This window comes from Eumetopias jubatus, unplaced genomic scaffold (assembly GCF_037043125.1).
Source record: "Eumetopias jubatus isolate StellerSeaLion01/CBP00866 unplaced genomic scaffold, mEumJub1_p1.0 scaffold_5, whole genome shotgun sequence".
Lineage (NCBI taxonomy): Eukaryota > Metazoa > Chordata > Mammalia > Carnivora > Otariidae > Eumetopias > Eumetopias jubatus.
The window spans coordinates 1,552,784-1,574,539 of record NW_028274811.1 but is presented as its reverse complement, the minus strand read 5'-3'; the positions used below and the strand labels follow the sequence as shown (position 1 = coordinate 1,574,539).

The 21,756-nt window shown below is 47.2% G+C and overlaps 1 protein-coding gene across 1 annotated transcript in view; it reads right to left on the bottom strand.

The window, feature by feature from the left end:
• RNF130 (ring finger protein 130) overlaps positions 1-9,960 on the bottom strand; it is a 103,411-nt gene extending 93,451 nt beyond the window's left edge. The window contains exon 1 of the mRNA XM_028093785.2: positions 9,498-9,960. Within this exon, the coding sequence (XP_027949586.2) occupies positions 9,498-9,945 (448 nt within the window). The 5' untranslated portion in view covers positions 9,946-9,960. The remainder of the gene's footprint in view (positions 1-9,497) is intronic.
• Between the last annotated feature and the right edge of the window lie 11,796 nt (positions 9,961-21,756).

Below are 21,756 nucleotides of genomic sequence, written 5' to 3'. Positions count from 1 at the left end.
GACGAAGACAGGGGCCCTCACCTGCTCCTGATGTGTCTTTTCTCTCTTCCATTTCTCCACCTTTGTTATTTATTTATAGTGGTATGTTCTTAAGGTTGGTTATGTTTACTTTCTGTTCTACAACTAATAGAGCCTTCTATGCTTTAACTGCAGATTCATTTTAAACAGTGAAAACCGACAAAACCACTGAAGTGTTAATATCATCATTACAGAAATGTTACAGAACAGCTGGGCCCGGTGCTAGGATTCCACTTCTCCTCCTAGGATCCACTAACCGCTCAGAATCATGCCACATTTTACTTGTTTCACATCTGGTCTTGGAGTTCCCTTTTTCTCCAAGGCAAAAACATGCCCCCCCTTTTTAAGATTTTATTTATTTGACACAGAGAGAGGGAGAGAGAGAGGGACAGTGAGAGAGGGAACATAAGCAGGGGGAGTGGGAGAGGGAGAAGCAGGCTCCCCGCTGAGTAGGGAGCCCAATGTGGGGCTCGATCCCAGGACCCTGGGATCATGACCTCAGCTGAAGGCAGACGCTTAACGACTGAGCGACCCAGGTGCCCCAAAACATGCGCTTTTCAATATATGGCTGGTATCTTCTAGTTTCCTACTCTTTCTGACCATGGCTTGGAATTCATTCCATTCTTCTTGAAACTAGGGAATAAACAAATAGAAAACCAACCTGTTGACATGGACTTGTTCCCTTTGGGGAGTATGACTTTCCCCTATGAAGGTTTTGTACTGAAAATTAACAATTTCACACAAAGAGAGAGAGAGAAAATGAAAAAATGAGAAATATCACCTACCATCCAATCAATATAACCCAACTGTTTTATTTTTGCACATTACTTTGAGTCCTTGTCCACTGTAAACAAATTTTACACAGTCACAGTTCAATCACTGTACATTTATTTTTGTAGGATATACACAACTTTCACGATCCCCTTTAATGGCTGTGTAACATTCCACTGAGTGGATAGATCATAATTTATTAAACCCACTTGGGAAGCAGTACAAAAAAGTGGTTCAAGTATGGATGCTGCAGTCAGACAGACCTACATCACATCCCAGCTCTGATGAATCTCTACAGCCACACAGCTGGTAGGTTCCCTCACCCACTTTAATCCATCCAGCGCTAACTACCCAACGCTGATAGCCTGCTCTGTGCCAGGTACCACACTAAGCACTGAGGATACAAGAGTGGACACAGAAACTGCACCCCTGCCCTCAGAAACAAACCAACCAGATATATAATTTCTGATTGCGTAGAGTGCTCTAAAGAAGAACACTAAGTGAGAGACTGGAGAACCCTAAATTCCCAAAACCCGTGACCACCTAGGGCTGTTATTGAAGGACAGTCCCTGTACAATTCCGGCCCCATCCTCAGTCCACACTGTGGGACACAGCGTGTGTCAACTACACGTCTCTGTCTGGGAGACGCTGAGAGCACAAGAGCAGCAAACATCCTCTTGGTAGACTCATTACTCTTCTTTTCTCTATCAATATAAACCTGACACTTTTTCAAGTTTGAGTTCATGGCTAGAAGTCTGACGTGGGTCTTTTCTGTATCCATTTCTCTCCTCATCGTGTCCATAGTTTCTTTGACCTCCTTGCACAACCTCGGTAGATCTGTAATAGCTGATTTAACATCCTTATCTGCAACTCTCTCATTTGTTCAATTTCTGGGCCTGTTACTATGGATTGTTTTTGTCTGTTTCTTAGCATGCCTGGTAATTTCTGACTGGATACTGGGTCTTGGATTTTATGTTTTTGGGACCCAGATGTCGTTGCATCCCTTAAATACTGTTGGGCTTTGTTCTGGACCAGTTACTTGGAATCAGTCTGATCCTTTTAAAGTGTGCTTCTAAGCTTTGTTAGGTAGGGTCTAGAACAGGTTTTTATTTAGGGCTAATGTGGCCTCGCTCCATGCCCTGTGTATTAGAGGGTCTCCCTACACTGATTGATGAGAATATGAATGATCCCCAGCCTCGTGGGAACTCCAAGAGTTCTTCCATCTGCTCATTTCTGACCGTTCTTTGTAAAATGCACAGATCAGTACTCAACCAAAGACCTGAGGGGACCCGTTGCAGCTCCGCAGAGCTCTCCTCTCTGGTACTTTACCTCCTGCATATCCAAGCCCATTCCAACTGCCTTGGCCTCCTTGAGCTCTGACCTCTGTCTCAGCAACTCAAGGACCCCACCGGGTTCCTTCTGGACTCCCCTTCCTTGCACTGCAACATGGAAACTCTCCAGGCTGTAAGCTGGGGCAGTCATACGGCTCCACTGTTTATTTCCTTTCTCTCAGGGATCACTGTCTTGTACTCTTTGTTGACCTATTTCTAAAACTGCTGTTTCATAACTTTGTCAGGTTTTCTAGTCATTTTAGGTGGGGATGTAAACCTGGTCCCTTTTAACTCCATTATGGCTGGAAAGAGAACTAATCAAGGTTGACTTCAAATTCCACATTTTCAACGAAACCTTTCCACACTACACGTCCAAACCATTTTTTTGTTTTTCTGGTCTTCGTGCCATTTACAACATAGCACACTAACAGAGGCCCTACAGTATACTCTGTCACACCCCCCCCCCCACCTTCTTACAAAGCCTGCCATCAGTTCCACTACCAGACCAAACAGCACAGGATTAAATGCAATCATATATTCCAGTGGCTTGCTAGTACCCAGCACAGTCGTAGGTGCCGGACTGAGACAAAGAACACACTGTCCCTAACTGCCAGGAGTCATAGTCTGGGGCCATTTAGGAATCAAACCCTCATCCATAAATCCCTAACACGGTTTTTCAAGGGAAAAACTAAGGTATAAATGAACTTTTGGAACACAGACTGTCAAACGTTTTCTTAAAGGGCCAGAGACTAAGCAGTTTAGGCTTGCAGGCCACAGATCCTGTCACAACCACCCAATTCAAAAGCCACCAAAGACATATGAACAAACGGCCACAGTTGTCTTCCATAATCTGTTCACAGTAACAGGTGGCTGTCGTCCTGCAGACCCCTGTTTAGAAAAACGTCCACCGATAGGTAGAGGACAGCCGGCACCATCTTCCACAAGGCACACCCAGACAAAGCTGACCTCAACAAGAAGGCTAAGCGCCCCCAGGCAGGAAGTGGGTACTGCACCTTCTGCACACACTATAGGACAAGCACAGAGTAGGTACTTCTTTTTTAAGGATTTTAATTTATTTATTTGAGAGAGACAGAGATAGCGAGACAGAGCACGTAAGCAGGGAGGAGAGGGAGAAGCAGGCTTCCTACATGAGCAGGGAGCCCAAAGTGGGGCTCGATCCCAGGACCCTGGGATCATGACCTGAGCCAAAGGCAGAAGCTTCACTGTGCCACCCAGGCGCCTCCAGAGGAGGTACTTAAGTCCTTTTGTATTTATGCCATTTTGCATTTAAAGAGCTCCCTTTGTTTTATTCAAAACTGCTTCTAACAGTAAAGAAAGGTATACATTTATGGAAAATAATGTCTACTGTGTAAAATATTCTAAGGATGATAAAACAAATGTTGATGATCTTGAAGAGCAGTTTTATTTTGTAAATAAGTCAAGACTGTTAAATACTCAAAAGAATCAGCTCATTGTGAATCAGAATGATTCAGAATTCATCCCACAGATGCCGCGGACATGGCCTAAAACACACCAGACTTTCTCTCTTGAGAATTACCTAAAGAGAGAGCTCAGGAGCACATAAAAAAGAACTGCCTCAAAATAACTTTCAATTGTTGTCAAAATTCAAATCTATCTACTAGGACAGAGATTTGATACACTGCACATTTTTTTAAAAATTGTTCAATGGAAAAGATAATCTTACAAATTCTAAAAAGTGTTTCAACGTATGTTTTCATTGCTAAACAGTATGTATGTATATATATGTACACACACGAAGCCATGGGACTGGTTTGAAAAGAATCACTCTCCTTCACAGGTGTATTCTGGCAGGTTTGTTCAAAAAGATTTGTCTTACTACTTTGCAGTCACACTTTGACAAAGGTGGAGGAATCTGAGAAGTCATTTAATATGACCTTCCTTCAAATGAAGGGTTTCTCTTTTATAATGTTCAAAATAATGCTCTGTGGTCTTTTTTAAAACTCATATGCAGAACTAAACATAAACTAGAGGTGGGCCTGGCCTCTATGAAGCAGGACCAGCGCTGGCCAGGATCCGGATGCCCAGATGCGTGGAGACTAGAGAGGGTCCATCCTGTGAAAGGCAGCTAAGCCTTATCTCCCTTCAACACCTTTTAATGTGGGCAGGTTTTGTTTTGTTTTGTTTTACTGGAATTCAGGACTATTTATTCACTCCTATTAATTTTTTTCTTAGTTCCAATCCACCATTCCACACATTGAGACCCTAGGGATTCTGTAGGCCAATATATCATTTAAATATGCCATTCTTTATCAACATCACTGGCAATCAAAGATCTCCACAATGTGAACAGCAGGAGGAAAAACTGAAGAGAAACAGAGAAACGGAATGGTAGCAGGATGGATATTTGGTGAGAAGGTCAAATGTTTTTTAAAAAATATTCGAATATTTATATGCCAATGGATCATCCAAAAGTGAAGGAAAAATACAGTATGTAAAACCATTTTCTAAATTATAAAATTCAATATAAGGGCGCCTGAGTGGCTCAGTCAGTTAAGCATCTGCCTTCAGCTCATGTCATGATCCCAGGGTCCTGGGATCGAGCCCTGCACTGGGCTCCCTGATCAATGGAGAGTCTGCCTCCCCCTCCTCCCCACCCCTTGCTCTCTCCCAAATAAAATCTGTAAAAAACTGTAGAATTCAATATAAATATAATTTATTGTATATATCTCCTTTATCTGCTTGCTTGGTTAATTATGTTAAAATCTGGTTTTTAGAACCTCCAGCTCCTTTTGAATTCTCTTTCCTGTCAGAGTCCCTGCTCCCAGGATCATACCTATTTTTTTCTCTGAATATTTTGAAATCTCTAACTATCTCCAGTAGCCCCTGCCTTTGCCATTATGAATGAATTCCAACAGTATATGACCGCTTTCATCCAAGGTCTTATTTCCACATCAATCTCCTTCACTCTCAGAACTTTAAAAACCATGTTCAGGTTTAATGGATTCATCCCATAGAATCACTTTCTTAAACCTAAGCTACTGAAAACAAAAATTTTATTGCATCTGTATGGTCAGTAAGATACCCCCCCAAGTTGAACATTTGTTAAAATTGTTCTCTCAGGCTGAAACATCCAATCCTCAAAATTTCTACGCAAAGCAAAAAGTGGCTGACACCAGATTCTTCCCACATCTGCAGGCACAATGACATCATCAACATAGGGCCTTCTCCTTCCCAACCCCCCACTCCAGGCTCAGACAAAAAGTTAGTGTGTGCACACAGAGCACAGTTACACGTCTGCTCCACAGTAGGCACTAACTGGCTTACATTTGTTTCTAGCTCTAAACTCACCCTTTGAGTAAATTAGTAGTAAGAAAGCTACTGGAATCTGCAGATAAATACGTCTCTTCAAAAGTTCATATCTAAAAATGAATTCTCAGTTAAAATGTGAAATTCGTTAGCACCAGACAAATGAAATCTCCATTTACAAATGCATTCTATTAATTGACAAAGAATAGATTTTCAAAGTGGAACACTTACTGTTTATAAAGTTTAACATTTTCCAAAATGTACTTTTTTTTTTTTAAAGATTTTATTTATTTGACAGAGAGAGACACAGCGAGAGAGGGAACATAAGCAGGAGCAGAGGGAGAGGGAGAAGCAGGCTTCAAGCCGAGCAGGCAGCCAGATGGCGGGCTTGATCCCAGGACCCTGTGATCATGACCTGAGCTGTAGGCAGAGGTTTAACCAGCTGAGCCACCCAGGTGCCCCCAAAATGTACTTTTAAAATACCAAAGCAGCTAAAGAAAAAGTTGCCTGTTTATCCTTTAAGGACATAGGGCAAATAAATTTTGCTCAGAAATTCATACATGCCTAATTGATAGTAGCACTTCAAAACATGAAGTTTCTAATATTTCACCAATCAAGTTATAGATTTAAAATGAGTCACCATGTTAAGCTCTAGGAAAATGTGAAGTTATTTTGTCTTTATGTTCATTACTACCAAACATTTATCCTCAAAATGCATTTTCATTAATTTCACATCTAGGGGCTCCTGGCTGGCTGGGGGGGGGCAGATGGTGAATTCAAGCCCCACACTGGGTGCAGAGCCTGGAAGGAAGAAAGGAAGGAAGGAAGGAGAAAGGAAGGGAAGGGAAGGAGAGGAGAGGAAGACTGATTCAAATCTATTGCCCACAGCTGCTTTTGCCAGGAATTCTGTCTCATAACTTTTTTGTGTGTGTAATTTGAATATCCCTTTGTTTACTGTCAATACACAGTAAGTCCTCCACAAACATGCAAAGAAGTCTCTTCAATTCAAAATTATAAGGCATAAAGATCACTAGAATTGCAATATTTTTCTTAAAATATAAAATTTTGAAACTCACTAAATCAAGAATAGCCATTTTCTCTCTCTCTTTTTTACTGAGGTATAACTGATGTAAGCTATTTCTTAAACATGAGTAATTTTAACAGGTTTATACCACCACTGTTGTTTTTTATTGTTATGTTAATCACCATACATTACATCATTAGTTTTTGATGTAGTGTTCCATGATTCATTGTTTGTGCGCATAACACCCAGTGCCCCACGCAGAACGTGCCCTCTTTAATACCCATCACCGGGCTAACCCATCCCCCCACCCCCCTCCCCTCCAGAACCCCCAGTTTGTTTTTCAGAGTCCATAGTCTCTCATGGTTCGTCTCCCCCTCTGACTTACTCCCCTTCATTCTTCCCCTCCTGCTATCTTCTTCTTTTTCTTTTTTCTTAACATATGTTGCATTATTTGTTTCAGAGGTACAGATCTGTGATTCAACAGTCTTGCACACTTCACAGTGCTCACCATAGCACATACCCTACCCACTGTCTATCACCCAGCCACCCCATCCCTCCCACCCCCCACCACTTCAGCAACCCTCAGTTTCCTGAGACTGTTGTTTTTAAGATACATTCCTAAGTTCCTGCTACAAGAGCAGGAAAATGCCTTGGATTTCACGATTTACAGGTGAACTGATTTATAAAGGCCCTTACTAGTGCTTCAGGAAGAGAGATTTTTATCTGTTTTGTTCACTGCTGTTATCCCTGTCTCCCCAGTGGTACAAAGAATTTCGATTAGTATTTGCTGGACTGAAAGCACCTATGTCTGCAGATCCCTTAGTAGGAAGTCAGATCCAAACCACCTGTAGGATCTCACCTCTCACATCATGAGAGAACGTAGAGCAATCTTCCATACAAAAAGAAAATGAGCTCCTAGAGAATGGAGAAGGGGAAGACAGACACTTAAGGAAACTGCCCCAGACTCAGCCTTTACACACTGCCCCAATGTGTTCACTTCAACGGGGTGTCTAAAACCTCACCAATTTAGACACTCATTTAGGTTAACAAGTCTGGTCTTTTTAAGGATGGAGGAACCATGGGAATGCCTGGGTGGCTCAGTCCGTTAAAAGCATCCGACTCTTGACCTCAAGTCTTGATCTCAGGGTCGTGAGTGCAAGGCCCGTGTTGGGGTCCATGCTGGGCGTGGAGCCTATTTTAAAAAATTTTTTTAAAAAGCAGGAACCATTCAACAACCTTGCTGAGGTACATATGTCATCATTCCATTTTGCTGATGAAACTGAGGTTACGCAGCCAATTTACATTCCTAGTGTCACAAAGTATGTGTATGTACAGCAGGACTCAGAACCTTGAACCCCACAGCGACGCTGCCTCCCCAGAGACAAAGGAATAGGAGTAACCCTCAACTACACACCAGCTGCATGTGAGCTCCCAATTCCCTTCTAGTCCAACACCTAAAACAAGCTTTCTCAAAGAGGGGGCTTTCGTTTCGGGTGACAGGTAAGCAACAAGTAGTTTTAAAACATGGAACACTCCGGAGGCAAGAATCTAGAAGTGAGGATCGTGGATTTAGGGTGCTAGAGGGAACCAAGCCCCAAAGAAAAACCACAGATTTCAAAACCCTGCACAGGGCCAACTCTTGCTCCAGAACAGCTTGCCTCTCTCTCTTCCTCTTCCTTCCCTTCCCCGTGACCCTCCTGGTTCTCAGCACCAGAAAATAGGCTACCATTGTTAGTGCCATAGTTTGGCAACATGATGTGATCCAACTACAGTGACTGGCACAGAACAGGGACACAAATATTTACTAATTGAACCAAAGATCAAAGTTGTTTCTCTGGGCACGCTGGGACCCTAACTGCCATTTTTAACAAAGTGGAGACAAGAATGCCCTTTAAGCACCTGATTGTTGGTGTACAAATGAAGTTTTAAAGGGCAGGTCTACATTGGGGGCAAGCTACAAGGAAAGCCTTGCAGGATTCTCTTTCCTCAGTCAGTATACAAACAGCTTAGCACTTCAGCACACAAATACAGATCTCAGAAGAGGCATGATGTTTTAATATTTAGAGTATAAAAACAAAACCATTACCTTATTTAGGCTGCCTTGTTTAGGTCATTTTAACATGAATAGCAGCTTAGAAAAAAAAAAACAAAACCCTCTCAGCATTCTCAGGATGAGTGTGGGGGTGGAGAAGATAGCAGACATTTTCCAAAAACTTAGCAGTGAGAAAAAACAAAAAACAAAAAACCAACCCCACAGAAAATATCAAAAGGGAGAATGGTTCCTTTAAAACATGGCCAGTGATGTATACAAATATATGTTTTATACCAAATAATGAAACAGAGCCCGTATTTTTAGGAAGACATGAGGATAAGACAATTCTTGAAAATTTTATCCATTTCCCCTTTGGTCAGCACCGGTGCCCTGAAGACTTGGCTCCTAGTCCCAATCGGTATCAGATTCTTCATAATGTGAGATTTTTTCAGGCGTCAAATTACAGTCAAACTACTGGGGCAGAACAAGAGCCAAAAGCAACAGGGAAGATGCCCATTTTCCTCTTCCACCCTCCTCCCACTTGCCACTTAAGGAAAACGGCACGTTTTCCCGTTCGAAAAGGGCCTCATCCTCCGAGATCCAATGCAGCGTTAAGTCTGGGATTTCGGGAACAAACCTGCCGATCCCCAAAAGCCAGGTTAAAACCTCATCCACCATGAATTAGTTCTGCGCTCCTCCACCACCTCCTTTGTCTCAACTGTCCCCGCAAACTCGCAGTCCAATGCCCTCCCGTAAACAAGCTACCTAAACGAAAAGGAACGTTTTCTAAGTCCTCCGAAAAGAAGAGGAAGCCCCCCGGACGCGTCTGGAGCCCCCCCTGCCAGCCGCTGAACAGGCCGGGCTGCACACGACGGAAAGCTCGGCCCCGGGGCCGCCGGTCGAGCGGAGCGGAGCGGAGCGGCGAGCCCGGCCGGGGTGGGGGCGCCGCGCCCGCCGCCCCCGCGCCCCGGCTCTCCGGGGGGCCGCCGCCCGCCCCCCGCGCCGGCTGCTCTCTCCGAGGCCCCGCACTCACCTCCGTGGATGGGCAGCGGCGCCAGCACCTGGCCGCGGACCTCGGCCTTGGGCGAGTCGAGCCCGTAGCGCCCGCGGTCGATGCGGAACGTGAGCGGGGCGCCGCGGCCGGGCTCCTGCACCGTCACGTTGATGAGCGCCGTGTAGTACTCCTGGCTCGCGTTGTCCGCCCGCGCCGGCCACAGGCTGCAGGTCAGCAGAGCGAGCGCGGCGAGCCGGGCCGGGCCCGCCCGCGCCGCGCCGCTCATCGTCCCTCCGGCCGCCGCCGCCGCTCGCGGACCGGGCTCCAGGGCCGGCGCCGAGAGGCGGGGCGGGCGCGGCCGGCGCCGCGGCGGGAACGCGCGCGCGCGGCCTGCGCGGGGCCGGGCACGAGCACGGCCCTCCTCGGCGTCGCGGCCCCGGCGCTCGCCGCCCTCACGTCCGCGGCCCGCCCGCGGGGACGCGCCCATGGGCCCCTGGGCGAGGACGGCGGGTCAGGCCGCGCGCGGTGGTCTCCTCGGGGCCCCTCTGGGGCCTTGGGGACGGGCCCGCTCCATCCCCCAGGGCCGGTCCTGCAGAGTCGGGGGCGCCTTGCTTGGAAGTGGCGGGGGTTTGGGGGACGGCTCCGGGAGGATGCGCCCGAAGGAGGGTCTGTGGAGCACAAGGTCTTGCTAGCCCGGCGGCCGCCTCCGGCACGCGCTCGCTGCCTCTCCACCCAAACCCCCCCTCCCCGGCGGCCGAACGGCTACGCGCAGGCCTGGGGGCGCAGCCCCGCCTCCGCGCGCATGCGTGCGAGGCCCAGCCCGCTCCCGCCCGCCTGCACGAGGGTCCGAGGCGCGCGGGGCCCAGTCCGTGCGTCGGGCGTCGTGCGCACGGGGCCTGTAGCCTCGGAGCTTTCCAAAGGCTGTGGAAAAGCAACGAGAATGCAAAAGAAAAACCGTTAAAACTTCACAATTAATTAAAAAAAATGTCTATGAGATTTCACATTTCAACCGGTCAGCTGCAAGTCATATAATTGACATCATGGAGCGCGGGGAAGGGGATGTGCCTCCGTAAGGGGATGTAGGGGCACGCAACACCCAGAACTGTAAAGGCACTTGTGTGCGCGAGAAGGATCTCTATAGACTAGATGAAACCTCCGGAGTCCCTGGACAAGGAGCAGATTGTGGTGAGACTCACCCAGACCCCAGCACACACACCTTGTCAGTTAAGCTGAGTACCCTTCCAAAGCATAAACGAAGGGGAAGATCTCAGGTGTGGCTGAATCCGGGAGCTTATAGAGTATTGAGAGCTATAGAGCATACTGGAGCTATGGAGTCATTATTGCTCCGAGGTGAGGAGGAAGGATAGCATCTTCTGACCGGCCAGGCCTGGATCCTCTGAATTCCCATAGTGGGTAGGGGTGGAGTCAGCCTTGCCCAACCAAATGTACTGAATATTCATCCCAGAAAGAGGCAGCTTCTCAAAGGAAAACCGAGGCACTGTTTCCAGGAAAAAGGTCTGGATGCGGTGCTGGCTAAAATATCAGATGTCCACGGGTGACTCTTAGCAACAGCCTTCACAATTTCTCCCTCTAGACCCTTCCCTTCCACCCTCACTGGCCATCATCTGTCTATGCCTTGGCCATATTGAGGCTGGATTGTATTTATTTACTTGTCTCCAGAAAGTACAGCCCCTAGACCAAAGTTACCAGGCCCTCTCCCTGGGTCTAGCGCTTAAAGAGGGATCTACTCTAGCCCTCCTGCTGCGGGACCCCCTTCTCACAGACCAAGAAGTTCTTGGAACTAAGGTACCCCATGTTCAGGCACCTGAGACCTGGAATTCCCTGCCCAGACAGCCCCGAGCCTGGTGGGGGTCTCTCTGCTCTGCTTTTCTTACTTGGCATGCCCTGGCCTGCCTCTGCCTGACATGCTCATGCCCCCTTCTCCTTTGTCCTTACAAGGGTCTTTCAAAGCATGGGCTACGGAGTGGGGTGAGGTGTCCATTCATAGATTTCAATTGTTTTGCATAAATGCCCAGAAGTGGGATTGCTGGATCATAGGGTAGTTCTATGTTTGACTTTTTTTTTTTTTTAAGATTGATTTATTTGTTAGAGAGCAAGCGAGCACAAGCAGGGGGAGTGGCAGGCGGAGGGAGAAGCAGGCTCCCCGCTGAGTAGGGAGCCCAACGTGGGTCTCGATCCCAGGACCCTGGGATCATGACCTGAGGCCTGAGCTGAAGGCAGATGCTTAACCGACTGATCCACCCAGGCGTCCCCTATGTTTAATGTTTCAAGGAACTGCCATACCATTTTCTACAGTGGCTGCAGCATGTACGTTCCCACCACCGGTGCACCAGGGTTCCATTTCTCCACATCCGCATCAACACTTTGGACAAAACTACCTTCTAAAACATTAAAGTAAAAAAAATTTGTTTGATTAAAAGTATTAGTAAAAGCACAGGTGGTACTTGGCTACGGCAGATCTCATGAAGGACGTGTGTTGAGGGCTGACTGAGGCCCACGCTGGTCTGGGAGTGAGCTGCCCACCAGCCTCCAGCCTCCCTCCTCTATTGCTCTGACTCCACCACACATGACTCTCCCTTACCCCTGCTCTCATCTCCCATCTCCTGAGAAATCCCAGGTCGCTGACGGAGCCCCATCTGAAATGCCCCTTCTCCTCAGATCTCCAGTGGGCCCAGTTGCCAGTCTCCCAGCTCCAGGTCCTGGGAAGGGGTTCAGTCCTTCAGAAACTGATCTGACTCCTCTGGGAGCAATGTCTACCCTCCCAGGGCCGTGAACAGGGGAAGCCTGTGTGTAAAGCATGCTACCTAGCACGGGGGCGCTGGGGTGGTTCCAGGGATCAGAGCCCGAGCTGGGTTCCTTGGGCAATGTTGGAAACCTCAAAGGATTGTCCAAAATTTAATGTCTCCTCCTCCCCTCCCCCTTCTCCTCTTCTTCTTCCTTTTCCTTATGAAATGGCACAGGATCCCTCTGGTCCTAGTGAGGCCCCAATCCCATTTTATTATTTATGGTTTCCCTTTTATCACTACCCCTCACTCCCATTCCCTCCCCACAGGCAACCATATGAATGCCCTTAATGTATATCTTTTGTGTTCTCCCAAAATGTGTGTTAGCCTTTATGTTCATGGGCTTCTTAATTATTCAGCAGTGTTGGTTATAGATGGCATTCTGGTTCTCACTCTCTTCATCCAGTGCTATGCTGGTATTTTGTATTCCTTTTTCTTATATTTACTTATTACATTTATATTGAAATATAACATACCTGTACTAAAGTGCAAAAAAAAATCTTACATATACAGCTCAACAGATGTTTAGTAAGTGAACATAACTTTGTAACCACCATCTAGATCAAGGTGGAAAACCTTACCAGCACCCCTGAAGCTTTCCTGGGCTTCTCAGTCATTAGCATCCCATATTCTGATTTCTGTTAACCATAGATGAGTTTGCCTGTTTTTGGACTTTATAGAAATAGAACCACGCAACACATACTCTTTGGGGTCCAGTTTCTTTCTCTTGACATTATATCTGTGAGATTCTTTCCTTCCTTGCATATAGTAATGGGTGTGTGTGTGTGTGTGTGTGTGTGTGTGTGCGTGCGCGCACACACCCTTTCTCTTTGCTGTATACTATTCCACAACTAATCTGTCTTTTCCTGTGGATGGGTATGTGTATTGGTTTCCACTTGGGGCTGTCATGAGCAGAGCTGTTATGAAGACTCTGTGTGTCTTTTGGTGGACATGTGCAAGCCTCTCTGAGAGTATATGTTCTGGAATGGAATGGCTGCTTTGCAGGGTAGGCATGTATTTAGCCTTGGTGGATACTAGCCCTGTACTAGCTGCCCTCTCTAGGAGTCTCTGTTTTTGTTTCCTCCCTGGGGCTCTGTCCCTTGGAGGTCTTGGTCTGTATTGACTGTACCCACCCCTGCTGCTGCTGATCAACACCCTGTCCCTCCCTCCTGCCAGATGGTGGCCACAGGTGAAATGATTATGGAAACCCAGTCCAATCCCCATGGGGGCAGACTCTTCTAGAGGATCCTAAGGTCCTAAGAAAGACTGCAGGTGAAGCGCCCTGTGGGAACACCAAGACTGTATAAGACACATGTCTGAACACTGGCTGAGCATTTTCACATTCGTATCAGTTTTCTGTCTCCTCTTTTTGAAGGACCCGGTGACATGCCATAGCCCTTTCACGTGATGCTGTTATGGAAGGTGGCAGAAGGATGGGTCCCAGGTCCCCAGAGTGCAGCGTCTGGGTCACCCGGGCCAGCACATGGAAAGAGTATTTTAGTAAGTGCAAAGAATGTTTTTATTTTAATAATTAAATGTTCATTTTAATATTGCCTTATTCTTTATTGCAAGTGATTTTGCTTTTCAGCCATAGTAATGTCAACCATCTTTAAAAAGTGAGGTGTTGGGGCACCCGGGTGGCTCAGTGGGTTAAGTGTCTGCCTTCGGCTCAGGGCATGATCTCAGGGTCCTGGAATCAAGCCCCACATCGGGCTCCCTGCTCAGCGGGGAGTCTGCTTCTCCCTCTCCCTTTGCTCCCTCCCCTTGCTTGTGCTCGCTCTCTCTCTCTCAAATAATAAATAAAAATCTTTCTTTCTTAAAATGAGGTGCCTTAGGTTTATTATATTTAATAATGAGGTGCCACCCGTTTATTATATTTAATAATAGGTGGAACACAGGTGTGGCAAAATTGTACAAGTGGTGAGTAGATGAACAAGATGTAGCAAATGCTGACAGAGAAGATAGTGGGGGCTTCTGAGATAGACGCCCAGGACCAGGTTCAAATCCATGGTGCTGATTGTTAAGTATTCAGGAATTTTGCAAGTCATTTGTTAAACCACTGATCTCTTGAAATTGACCGTGGTGGTAGGTAATATTTACACCTCCCTACCCCTCCAACTGTCTCTGTCTCCTTTTTTTATTTTTCAGGGGGTGGTTACCAGAAGGTCCCTGCTTTGTGACACATGACCCCTTTGGGGTCAGTTTTCCTCTGCGAAGTGGACCTAATGACCTCTCCCTCTCTAGCTCTGCCATGCAAATTAGATGATGGGTGCTCAGAAGCTGTAGCTATTACCGTCACTCCCCCTTTCCCTGTGACTTGTCACTGGACACACAGGGACCCGTGAAGAGTTTGAGTGGTGGCCTGAGGACTGCAGTGCACCTCCCACCCCAACCAGACATGACCCAAAGCAGGCCATCCTGGATGGGTGGATATCCAGGCTGGTCAGCGTCCTGCACACTCAAGCACCAGGAGATGCCTCACAGCCAGCAGGACACGATGTAATAGCATCTTATTTAGAAAAATGTACAAAACATTTGAATCGGCAGTTCCAAGCTTTTCATCTTCCTTCCTTCCTTCCTTCCTTCCTTCCTTCCTTCCTTCCTTCCTTCCTTCCTTTCTTCTTTCTTCCTTCCTTCCTTCCTTTCTTTCTTTCTTTCTTTCTTTCTTTCTTTCTTTCTTTCTTTCTTTCTTTCCTTCCTTCCTTCCTTCCTTCCTTCCTTCCTTCCTTCCTTCCTTCCTTCCTTCCTTCTTTCTTTCTTTCTTTCTTTCTTTCTTTCTTTCTTTCTTTCTTTCTTTCTTTCTTTCTTTCTTTCTTTCTTCTTTCTTTCTTTCTTTCTTTCTTCTTTCAAGATTTTATTTATTTGACAGAGAGAGAGTGCAAGCAAGGGGAACTGCAGGCAGAGGGAGAAGCAGGTTCCCTGCTGAACAGAGAGCCCAATGCTGGGCTCAATCCCAGGACCCTGGGATCACGACGTGAGCCAAAAGCAGATGCTTAACCAAATGAGCCACCCAGGTGCACCCCCTTTTCATCTTGCTTAATGAAAAGCTTCGAGTAGAAAGAATGGCACAATGAACCCACCTGGGTTCAGTTGTGGTCCACATTTGGTCATAAATCCTTTACCTGCCTATTGCTTTTATTTTTAGAATTTTTTTTCTGAACCATTTTATGACCCTTTGGGCTGTTCTTCTGTATGACCACGAACAAGACAATACATTGTAATTCTGTAAAACGATCCCATATCCTACCCTATTCATACGTTCCCAAACATCTAAAAATGTCCCCCCACCACAGATTTCTTTTTTTTTTTAAATGGGATCCAGTGAGGGTTCTGCCTTGGATTTGATGATGTTTCTTTTCTAGAAACTCAGTCGTTGAGGGTGCAGCCTCGGCTCCTGCAGATCACAAGTAGGTGGCTGTCAGGCGACTTTGAATTTGTATCCCTTGCAGACAGCACCCCTGGTAGTTCACCAGAAAATGTACTGAGTTCTGCCATTAGCTTGTCAATCCCGCAACTACATTGTCTCATACTTTTTTGTGTGTAAACATGTAAATTACACTAAAATTACTGCAACTTTCCTCATTTTTAATCTACTGGGAAGCTCAAAAATGAAAGCAACCCAGGTTCCTCCCCACGCTGGGCCCGCTAGAGGAAGGAAGCAGATGCCTTCCCCCCCTTTTCCTGATGTTATGGCATTAGGGAAGTCATGGTGGGGGGACATGGGGAGTGCGGACCCACGGCGCTGGCAGTCTTCCCAGCCTGGGGCCCACCAAGGTGAGAGTGGGCTTGGGGTCCAGTGAGGTGTCATGGTGAAAACCCCTGTCGACAGAGGCACGAGGAGAGACAAACTGGCTTGGATTTGGAATCTGTCATGGTCCAGATGCTGGAATGCAACTCTCCCCGAGGACCGAGCCCCAGGCATAGGGATTCTTGCACCCATTTTGCAGATGAGGAAACAGAAGTTCAGGAGTGAACGCTTTGCCCAGTGAACTTGCTCCAGCTAATGAGGAGTGAGTGGTGGTGCTGGGGTAGGAGCCCAGTCCCCACGGGCTTCCAGGCCCCACACTCATCTCGCTCCTGCTACTTGGCGCCAGGCTCAGGATTCTGGCAACATCTCAATTTCCTGGTACTTAGCCAGCCTGGGAAGCCAAAGCCTCTGTCCAGGAATTCGGGTGGGGCTTGGGGTCGATGCTGAGTGGGCACAGGCTGCTGGGATGGCTGCCTCTTAGCAGGATCGAAGGCATCACTTTGTCCTTTGTCAGGTTTTGTTTGGTTAGAGTGATGAATTACTGAGCCAGAGAGCCGAGAGAGGAGACGCTGGCCAGGCTGAGCTGGAGTGGTGGTCCCTGAGGTCTCCAGGACCCCTCTGCCAGGGGGGCTGGCTGTATCTGGGAGGGCTCTCTGTTCACAGGTGGAGAGATGTGTACAGAAAGAGACTCTTGGAAGGCTGCAGGTGAGGGCAAGGTGACAAGGCCGGGCTCAGAAAAGGACAGCACCCAGCAGGTTCTGGGGATCTGGGCACCTGGAACAGAGGAGTGACTTCATCAGGGCCTGGCTGTTGGGCTGAATCAGTGTTGCTGCTTTCCTCCGGAAAGAAAGCATCTGACCTGTCTAGTTTGAGTCAGGTGCCCACACCTTGATCCTAGAAACACACTGACCTTGACTGTCAGCCTGTCTGGGAGCATCTGATGGAGGAGAATAGCACCAAAGAACTGACGTAGCCCAGTGAGCATGGGAGGCAGGGACAGCTCTGTCTGCTCCAGGGATCCCACATAGGCTGCCTGGTCCCCCTTCCTGCCAGGTGAACCCCACTGGTTTCTTTCACAAGCAGAGGTGGGATTCCAAACCGCTCTCTGCAGAGATGTCATCGAGTGGGAGGACATGCTGCTTCCTGTTCATTTGTGGCCGGTGAAGAGACTGACGGTGGAGGCTCAGCATCTTCTCTCTGGCCAGCAGCCTGGGGATTCAGGTGGAGCAAGGCACCTCGAGCCGCCAGCCCAGGGCTGACACCAGCCTTCATGCTGCTTTTAACAACACTCCACACAAGAACAAGAAAACAAACTATGTACCCAAGGGTGTTTATTGCAGCCTTAGCTACAGAGGCAAAAAGTTGGAGGTAAACTCATGTATTTGTTATGTAAATTATGGCCCAACAAATTTGAGGATGATTATGCGGCTATTAATATATCAAACAAGCTGTGGCAGTGGGAAGAACACTTATGATGTACTGTTGAGCGCAGACGCAGAATAGAAAAGAAATCTCTGGCTGTCACTCTGTAAAGTGAGTCCACATATGTGAATAAGGCCAAGAATGGAACTAGCAAGCTGAAAAGAGTTTGGTTTGTTTGAGAGGATTATGGGTGACTGTTTTTACTTTTCTTTTCTTTTCTTTTTTTTTTTATTCTCCAAAAATGCGGTGTTCTTTTTGCAAATATAACAAAGCTCTCTCTGGTGATCCATCAGGGGACCACTGAAGAACCTATTTGAAGTAGTAGGGACTGTGGCAGGTGGAACCAAGTGTAGGGAGATTGAGTATTATGGAGGGTCAGGCTGGCAGAATTGGGGGGGTGGCTCCTGGTGGCCCTCAAATTCTCCTTTACAGGCCTAATACTCTGTATACATTTAATGATTGTATCCCCATCTCTTGGGGAAAAAATAGACATAAATTTGGCCTATTGACTGTATGCAGGATTGCTAAAAAGAAATCTCACATTATGGCAGCACATGGGATATGAATGGTGGCGATGTTCTTATAAGAAGTCTTTGTTCAAAAGTGATGCCAGCTTGTTACTGAAAGCAGAGGGGGCCAGCCCGTTACCCCCACTGGAGTCACAGTTGGATCTCATTCCTGTCATCATTTTTGTCCCAGGAGAAGTTATAAGAAGTGGAAAATACATCTCCCTAGTGAAGCATATGCCCTGTGGTGGGTAAGAATCTCCTAAGAAAGATTGGGGTGGGGGTAGCCAGATCTGCTCAGAGATATGAAAAAAGAATTATTTATTTATTTAACATATAATGTATTACTTGTTTCGGGGGTACAGGTCTGTGATTCATCAGTTTTACACAATTCACAGCACTCACCATAGCACATACCCTCTCCAATGTCCATCACCCAGCCACCCCATCCCGGCCACCCCCTTCCCCTCCAGCAACCCTCCAGTTTATTTCCTGAGATTAAGAGTCTCTTATGGTTTGTCTCCCTCTCTGGTTTTGTCTTGTGAAAAACGAATTCTTACAGGAGATCCTGCCTGTGGAGGATGAAGGCCCATGAGGAATTCCAGGATACTGTATGCCCGTGTGGGGGAGGGGGAGCAGATGATGTGACAGATCACTCAGTGGCCATTCCAATCCCTTCTCTCTTGCCTGATTCCATGGCAGGGGCTATAAGGAGATAAAAAGTCAATTTTCCCTTAAGGGCATCCATCCACCCACCCATCCACCCATCCATTCATTCATCCACCCATCCATCTACCCTTCCATCCACCCATCCATCCACCTATCAATCCATCCACTTATCCACTCATCCATCCATTCATCCAACCACTCATCCACATATCTATCCACCTGTCCATCCCCCCACCCATTCATCCATCCACCCATCCACCTATCCATCCATCCATCTATCCACTCATCCATCCATTCATCCATCCACCCATCCACCTATCCATCCATCCATCTATCCACTCATCCATCCCCCATTCATCCATCCACCCATCCACCTATCTATCCACCTGTCCATCCACCCATCCTCCCACCCATTCAGCCATCCCCCTGCCCATCCACCGATTCATCCATCCATCCATCCATCCACCCATCCACCCACCCATCCATTCACTCATTCTCTCTGCATATTTATTGGGCATCAGTTCTAGGCACTTGGAATACCTAAGCAAACAATCAAAGATCCCCACCCTCAGGAAACATTCCAGCTAAGATGCCTTTCTGGCCAATATGCTGGGATGGAAGGTCACTGTTACCACATCTTCCCCTTCCTCCTGCCCACATGGGATCATAAGCATGGAAACCACACACCAAGGGTGGTGGAGAAGCTAGGGTGAAGGAGTATGGGTGTGAGCCCTCTGCCTTCTTCTGCATTTCTTTGTTTAAATCACTGTGTGAAAGATTTCCCCTTATTTGCATCTGAATGAAGCCCTAACTGGTGTGTGTGTGTGTGTGTGTGTGTGTGTGTGTGTGTGTAGAGAGAGAGAGAGAGAGAAGAGGGGGCAGGGTAAAACTTTATTCCTGGGTTCTGGGTGTCTTGGCATCCTGAAATATCCCCCATACAGTTCATTTTAAAAGATTCCCAAATTAAGCCCTGCCTAGAGAAGGAAGCTCCTCCTGACGGAGGGGACACAACCCTAAGAATGAAGGAGTTTGGGATTTGGGGTAGGCGTGAAGAGGGAAGTTTGAGGAGGGTCCTGCAGCAGTCGTGGCCCTGTAGTCACTGGACGGTGTGTACTAATTGGGGCCATTTTAGTGGCAAGTATCAGAAATCCAACTCAATGTGGAGGAGAATTTTATATATGGTCACTTAGGAAAAGTCGGGGTTTGCTCAGGCACAAATGAATCTAGAAGGTCAAGTTATCAGAGTTGGGATTCCTCTGACCCTCTCTCGACCTTGTTCTCCTTCATTCGTTTTCAGGTGGGCTCTCCCCATATGGATGCAAGATACTGCCCAGTGGATCCAAGGGGTACATTTTATTCTGTTCTTCCAGAATCCCAAAAGGGCACAGCAGGAGAGAAAGTCCTTTTCTTTCTCAGTGGACTTTCAATTCCATATTCTGAGTCTCATTGGTCCACCTCATATCATGAGTTCAACACTAAGCCAATCACTGTGACCAAGGGCATAAAATACTCTGACTGGCCAGACCTTACCATATGCTTACCCCTGGAGGCAGATGGAGTCTCCTTGACCCAACACTGTGGACTGAGAATGAAGATGTGGTATAATAAAAAAATAAATATTTGGTCTTTGCCCCCGATTCCTGGCACACAGCTCCTAAAACCATTGGCATCTGTAGAGTTGTAGAATGTCTTTTTTTTTAAAAAAAAGATTTATTTATTTATGTATTTAGTTTTTAAAGATTTTATTTATTTGAAAGAGAGAGAAAGTGAGAGTCAGAGTACGAGCGGGGGGCAGGGGCAGAGGGAGAGGGAGAAGCCGACTCCCTGCTGAGCAGGGAGCTGGACATGGGCTCGATCCCAGGACCCTGGGATTATGACCTGAGTGGAAAGCAGATGCTTAACTGACTGAGCCACCCAGGCACCCCTATTTATTTATTTTGGAGAGAGAGAGAATGAGCAGGAGGGGCAGAGGGGGAGGGGGAGAGAGAATCTCAAGCAGACTCCCCACTGAGCATGGAGCCCTGCATGGGGCTCCATCCCGTGACCCTGAGATCACGACCTGAGCAGAAAACAAGAGCTGGCGGTTTAACTGACTCAGCCACCGAGGCGTCCCTAGTAAAGTGTCTTTTGTATGCTAAGGAGATGAGATGGCTGGGGGCCCCTAGACAGCTTCAGGATGGGGGCTGGTTGCCAGAAAGACGAAGGCATGTTTAAAGATTTGGAACTTTCACCCCCCTCAACCTCCAGGGAGGATATTGAGTTAATCACCAATGGCCAATGATTCTATCAGTCATGCTTACATATTGGAACCTCCATTAAACTCCTAAACAACAGAGTTTGGAGAGCTCCCAGGTGGGTGAGCATATCGGGGTGTTAGAAGGGTAGTGCACCTAGAGAGGGCATGGAAGCTCCGCACATGTCCCCACATCTTGTCCTATGCACTTTTTCTGTTTGGCTGTTCCTGAGTTATAACCTTTATAATAAACTAGTAATAGTATATTCCCAGTCCCATGAGTCATTCTAGCAAAATATTAAACCTGAAGAGGAGTGTTGTGGGAACACCTGACTTTGTAGCCGAGTGAGACTGAAGTGTGGGTGACCTGGGGGTCTGACACTTCTGACCGGCATCTAAAGTGGGGACAGTCTTGTGTGACTGAGCCTTGGACTTGTGGAGCCTGATGTAACTCCAGGTAGTTAGTGTCAGAATTGAATTGGGACTATAGGACACCCAGTTGGTGTCAGAGTTGGTTGGAGGTGAAGAGTTGGTTATTGGTGTGGAAACAAACAAACAAACAAACACAGAGGGGTTTCCCAAGGATGCACTTACAAGCATATACGATACAGGTCTGGGCAGGGACAATAATAGATGCACATGGATTCCTTACCTGTGACCAGAGGTAGGCTTGCTCTTATCCTAGGCACAGAGTCAGGCTGTTCTCCAGCACCAACCTAGGGACAGGTGGCTCCTGTAACACATCTCAGAGGAGCTCAGGCTGGGAGGGGTCAATTAAGATGCTTTGGGCTGCAAGTAACAAAAGCCTTGACTTAAACCGCCTCGCTCGAGAAGGAAATCTGGAGGGAAAGGAGGTCCCTGGCAGGCTGTACTGCATGGGCTTTTTCCCCAGTCTCACTTCTCTCCTAGCTGTAGA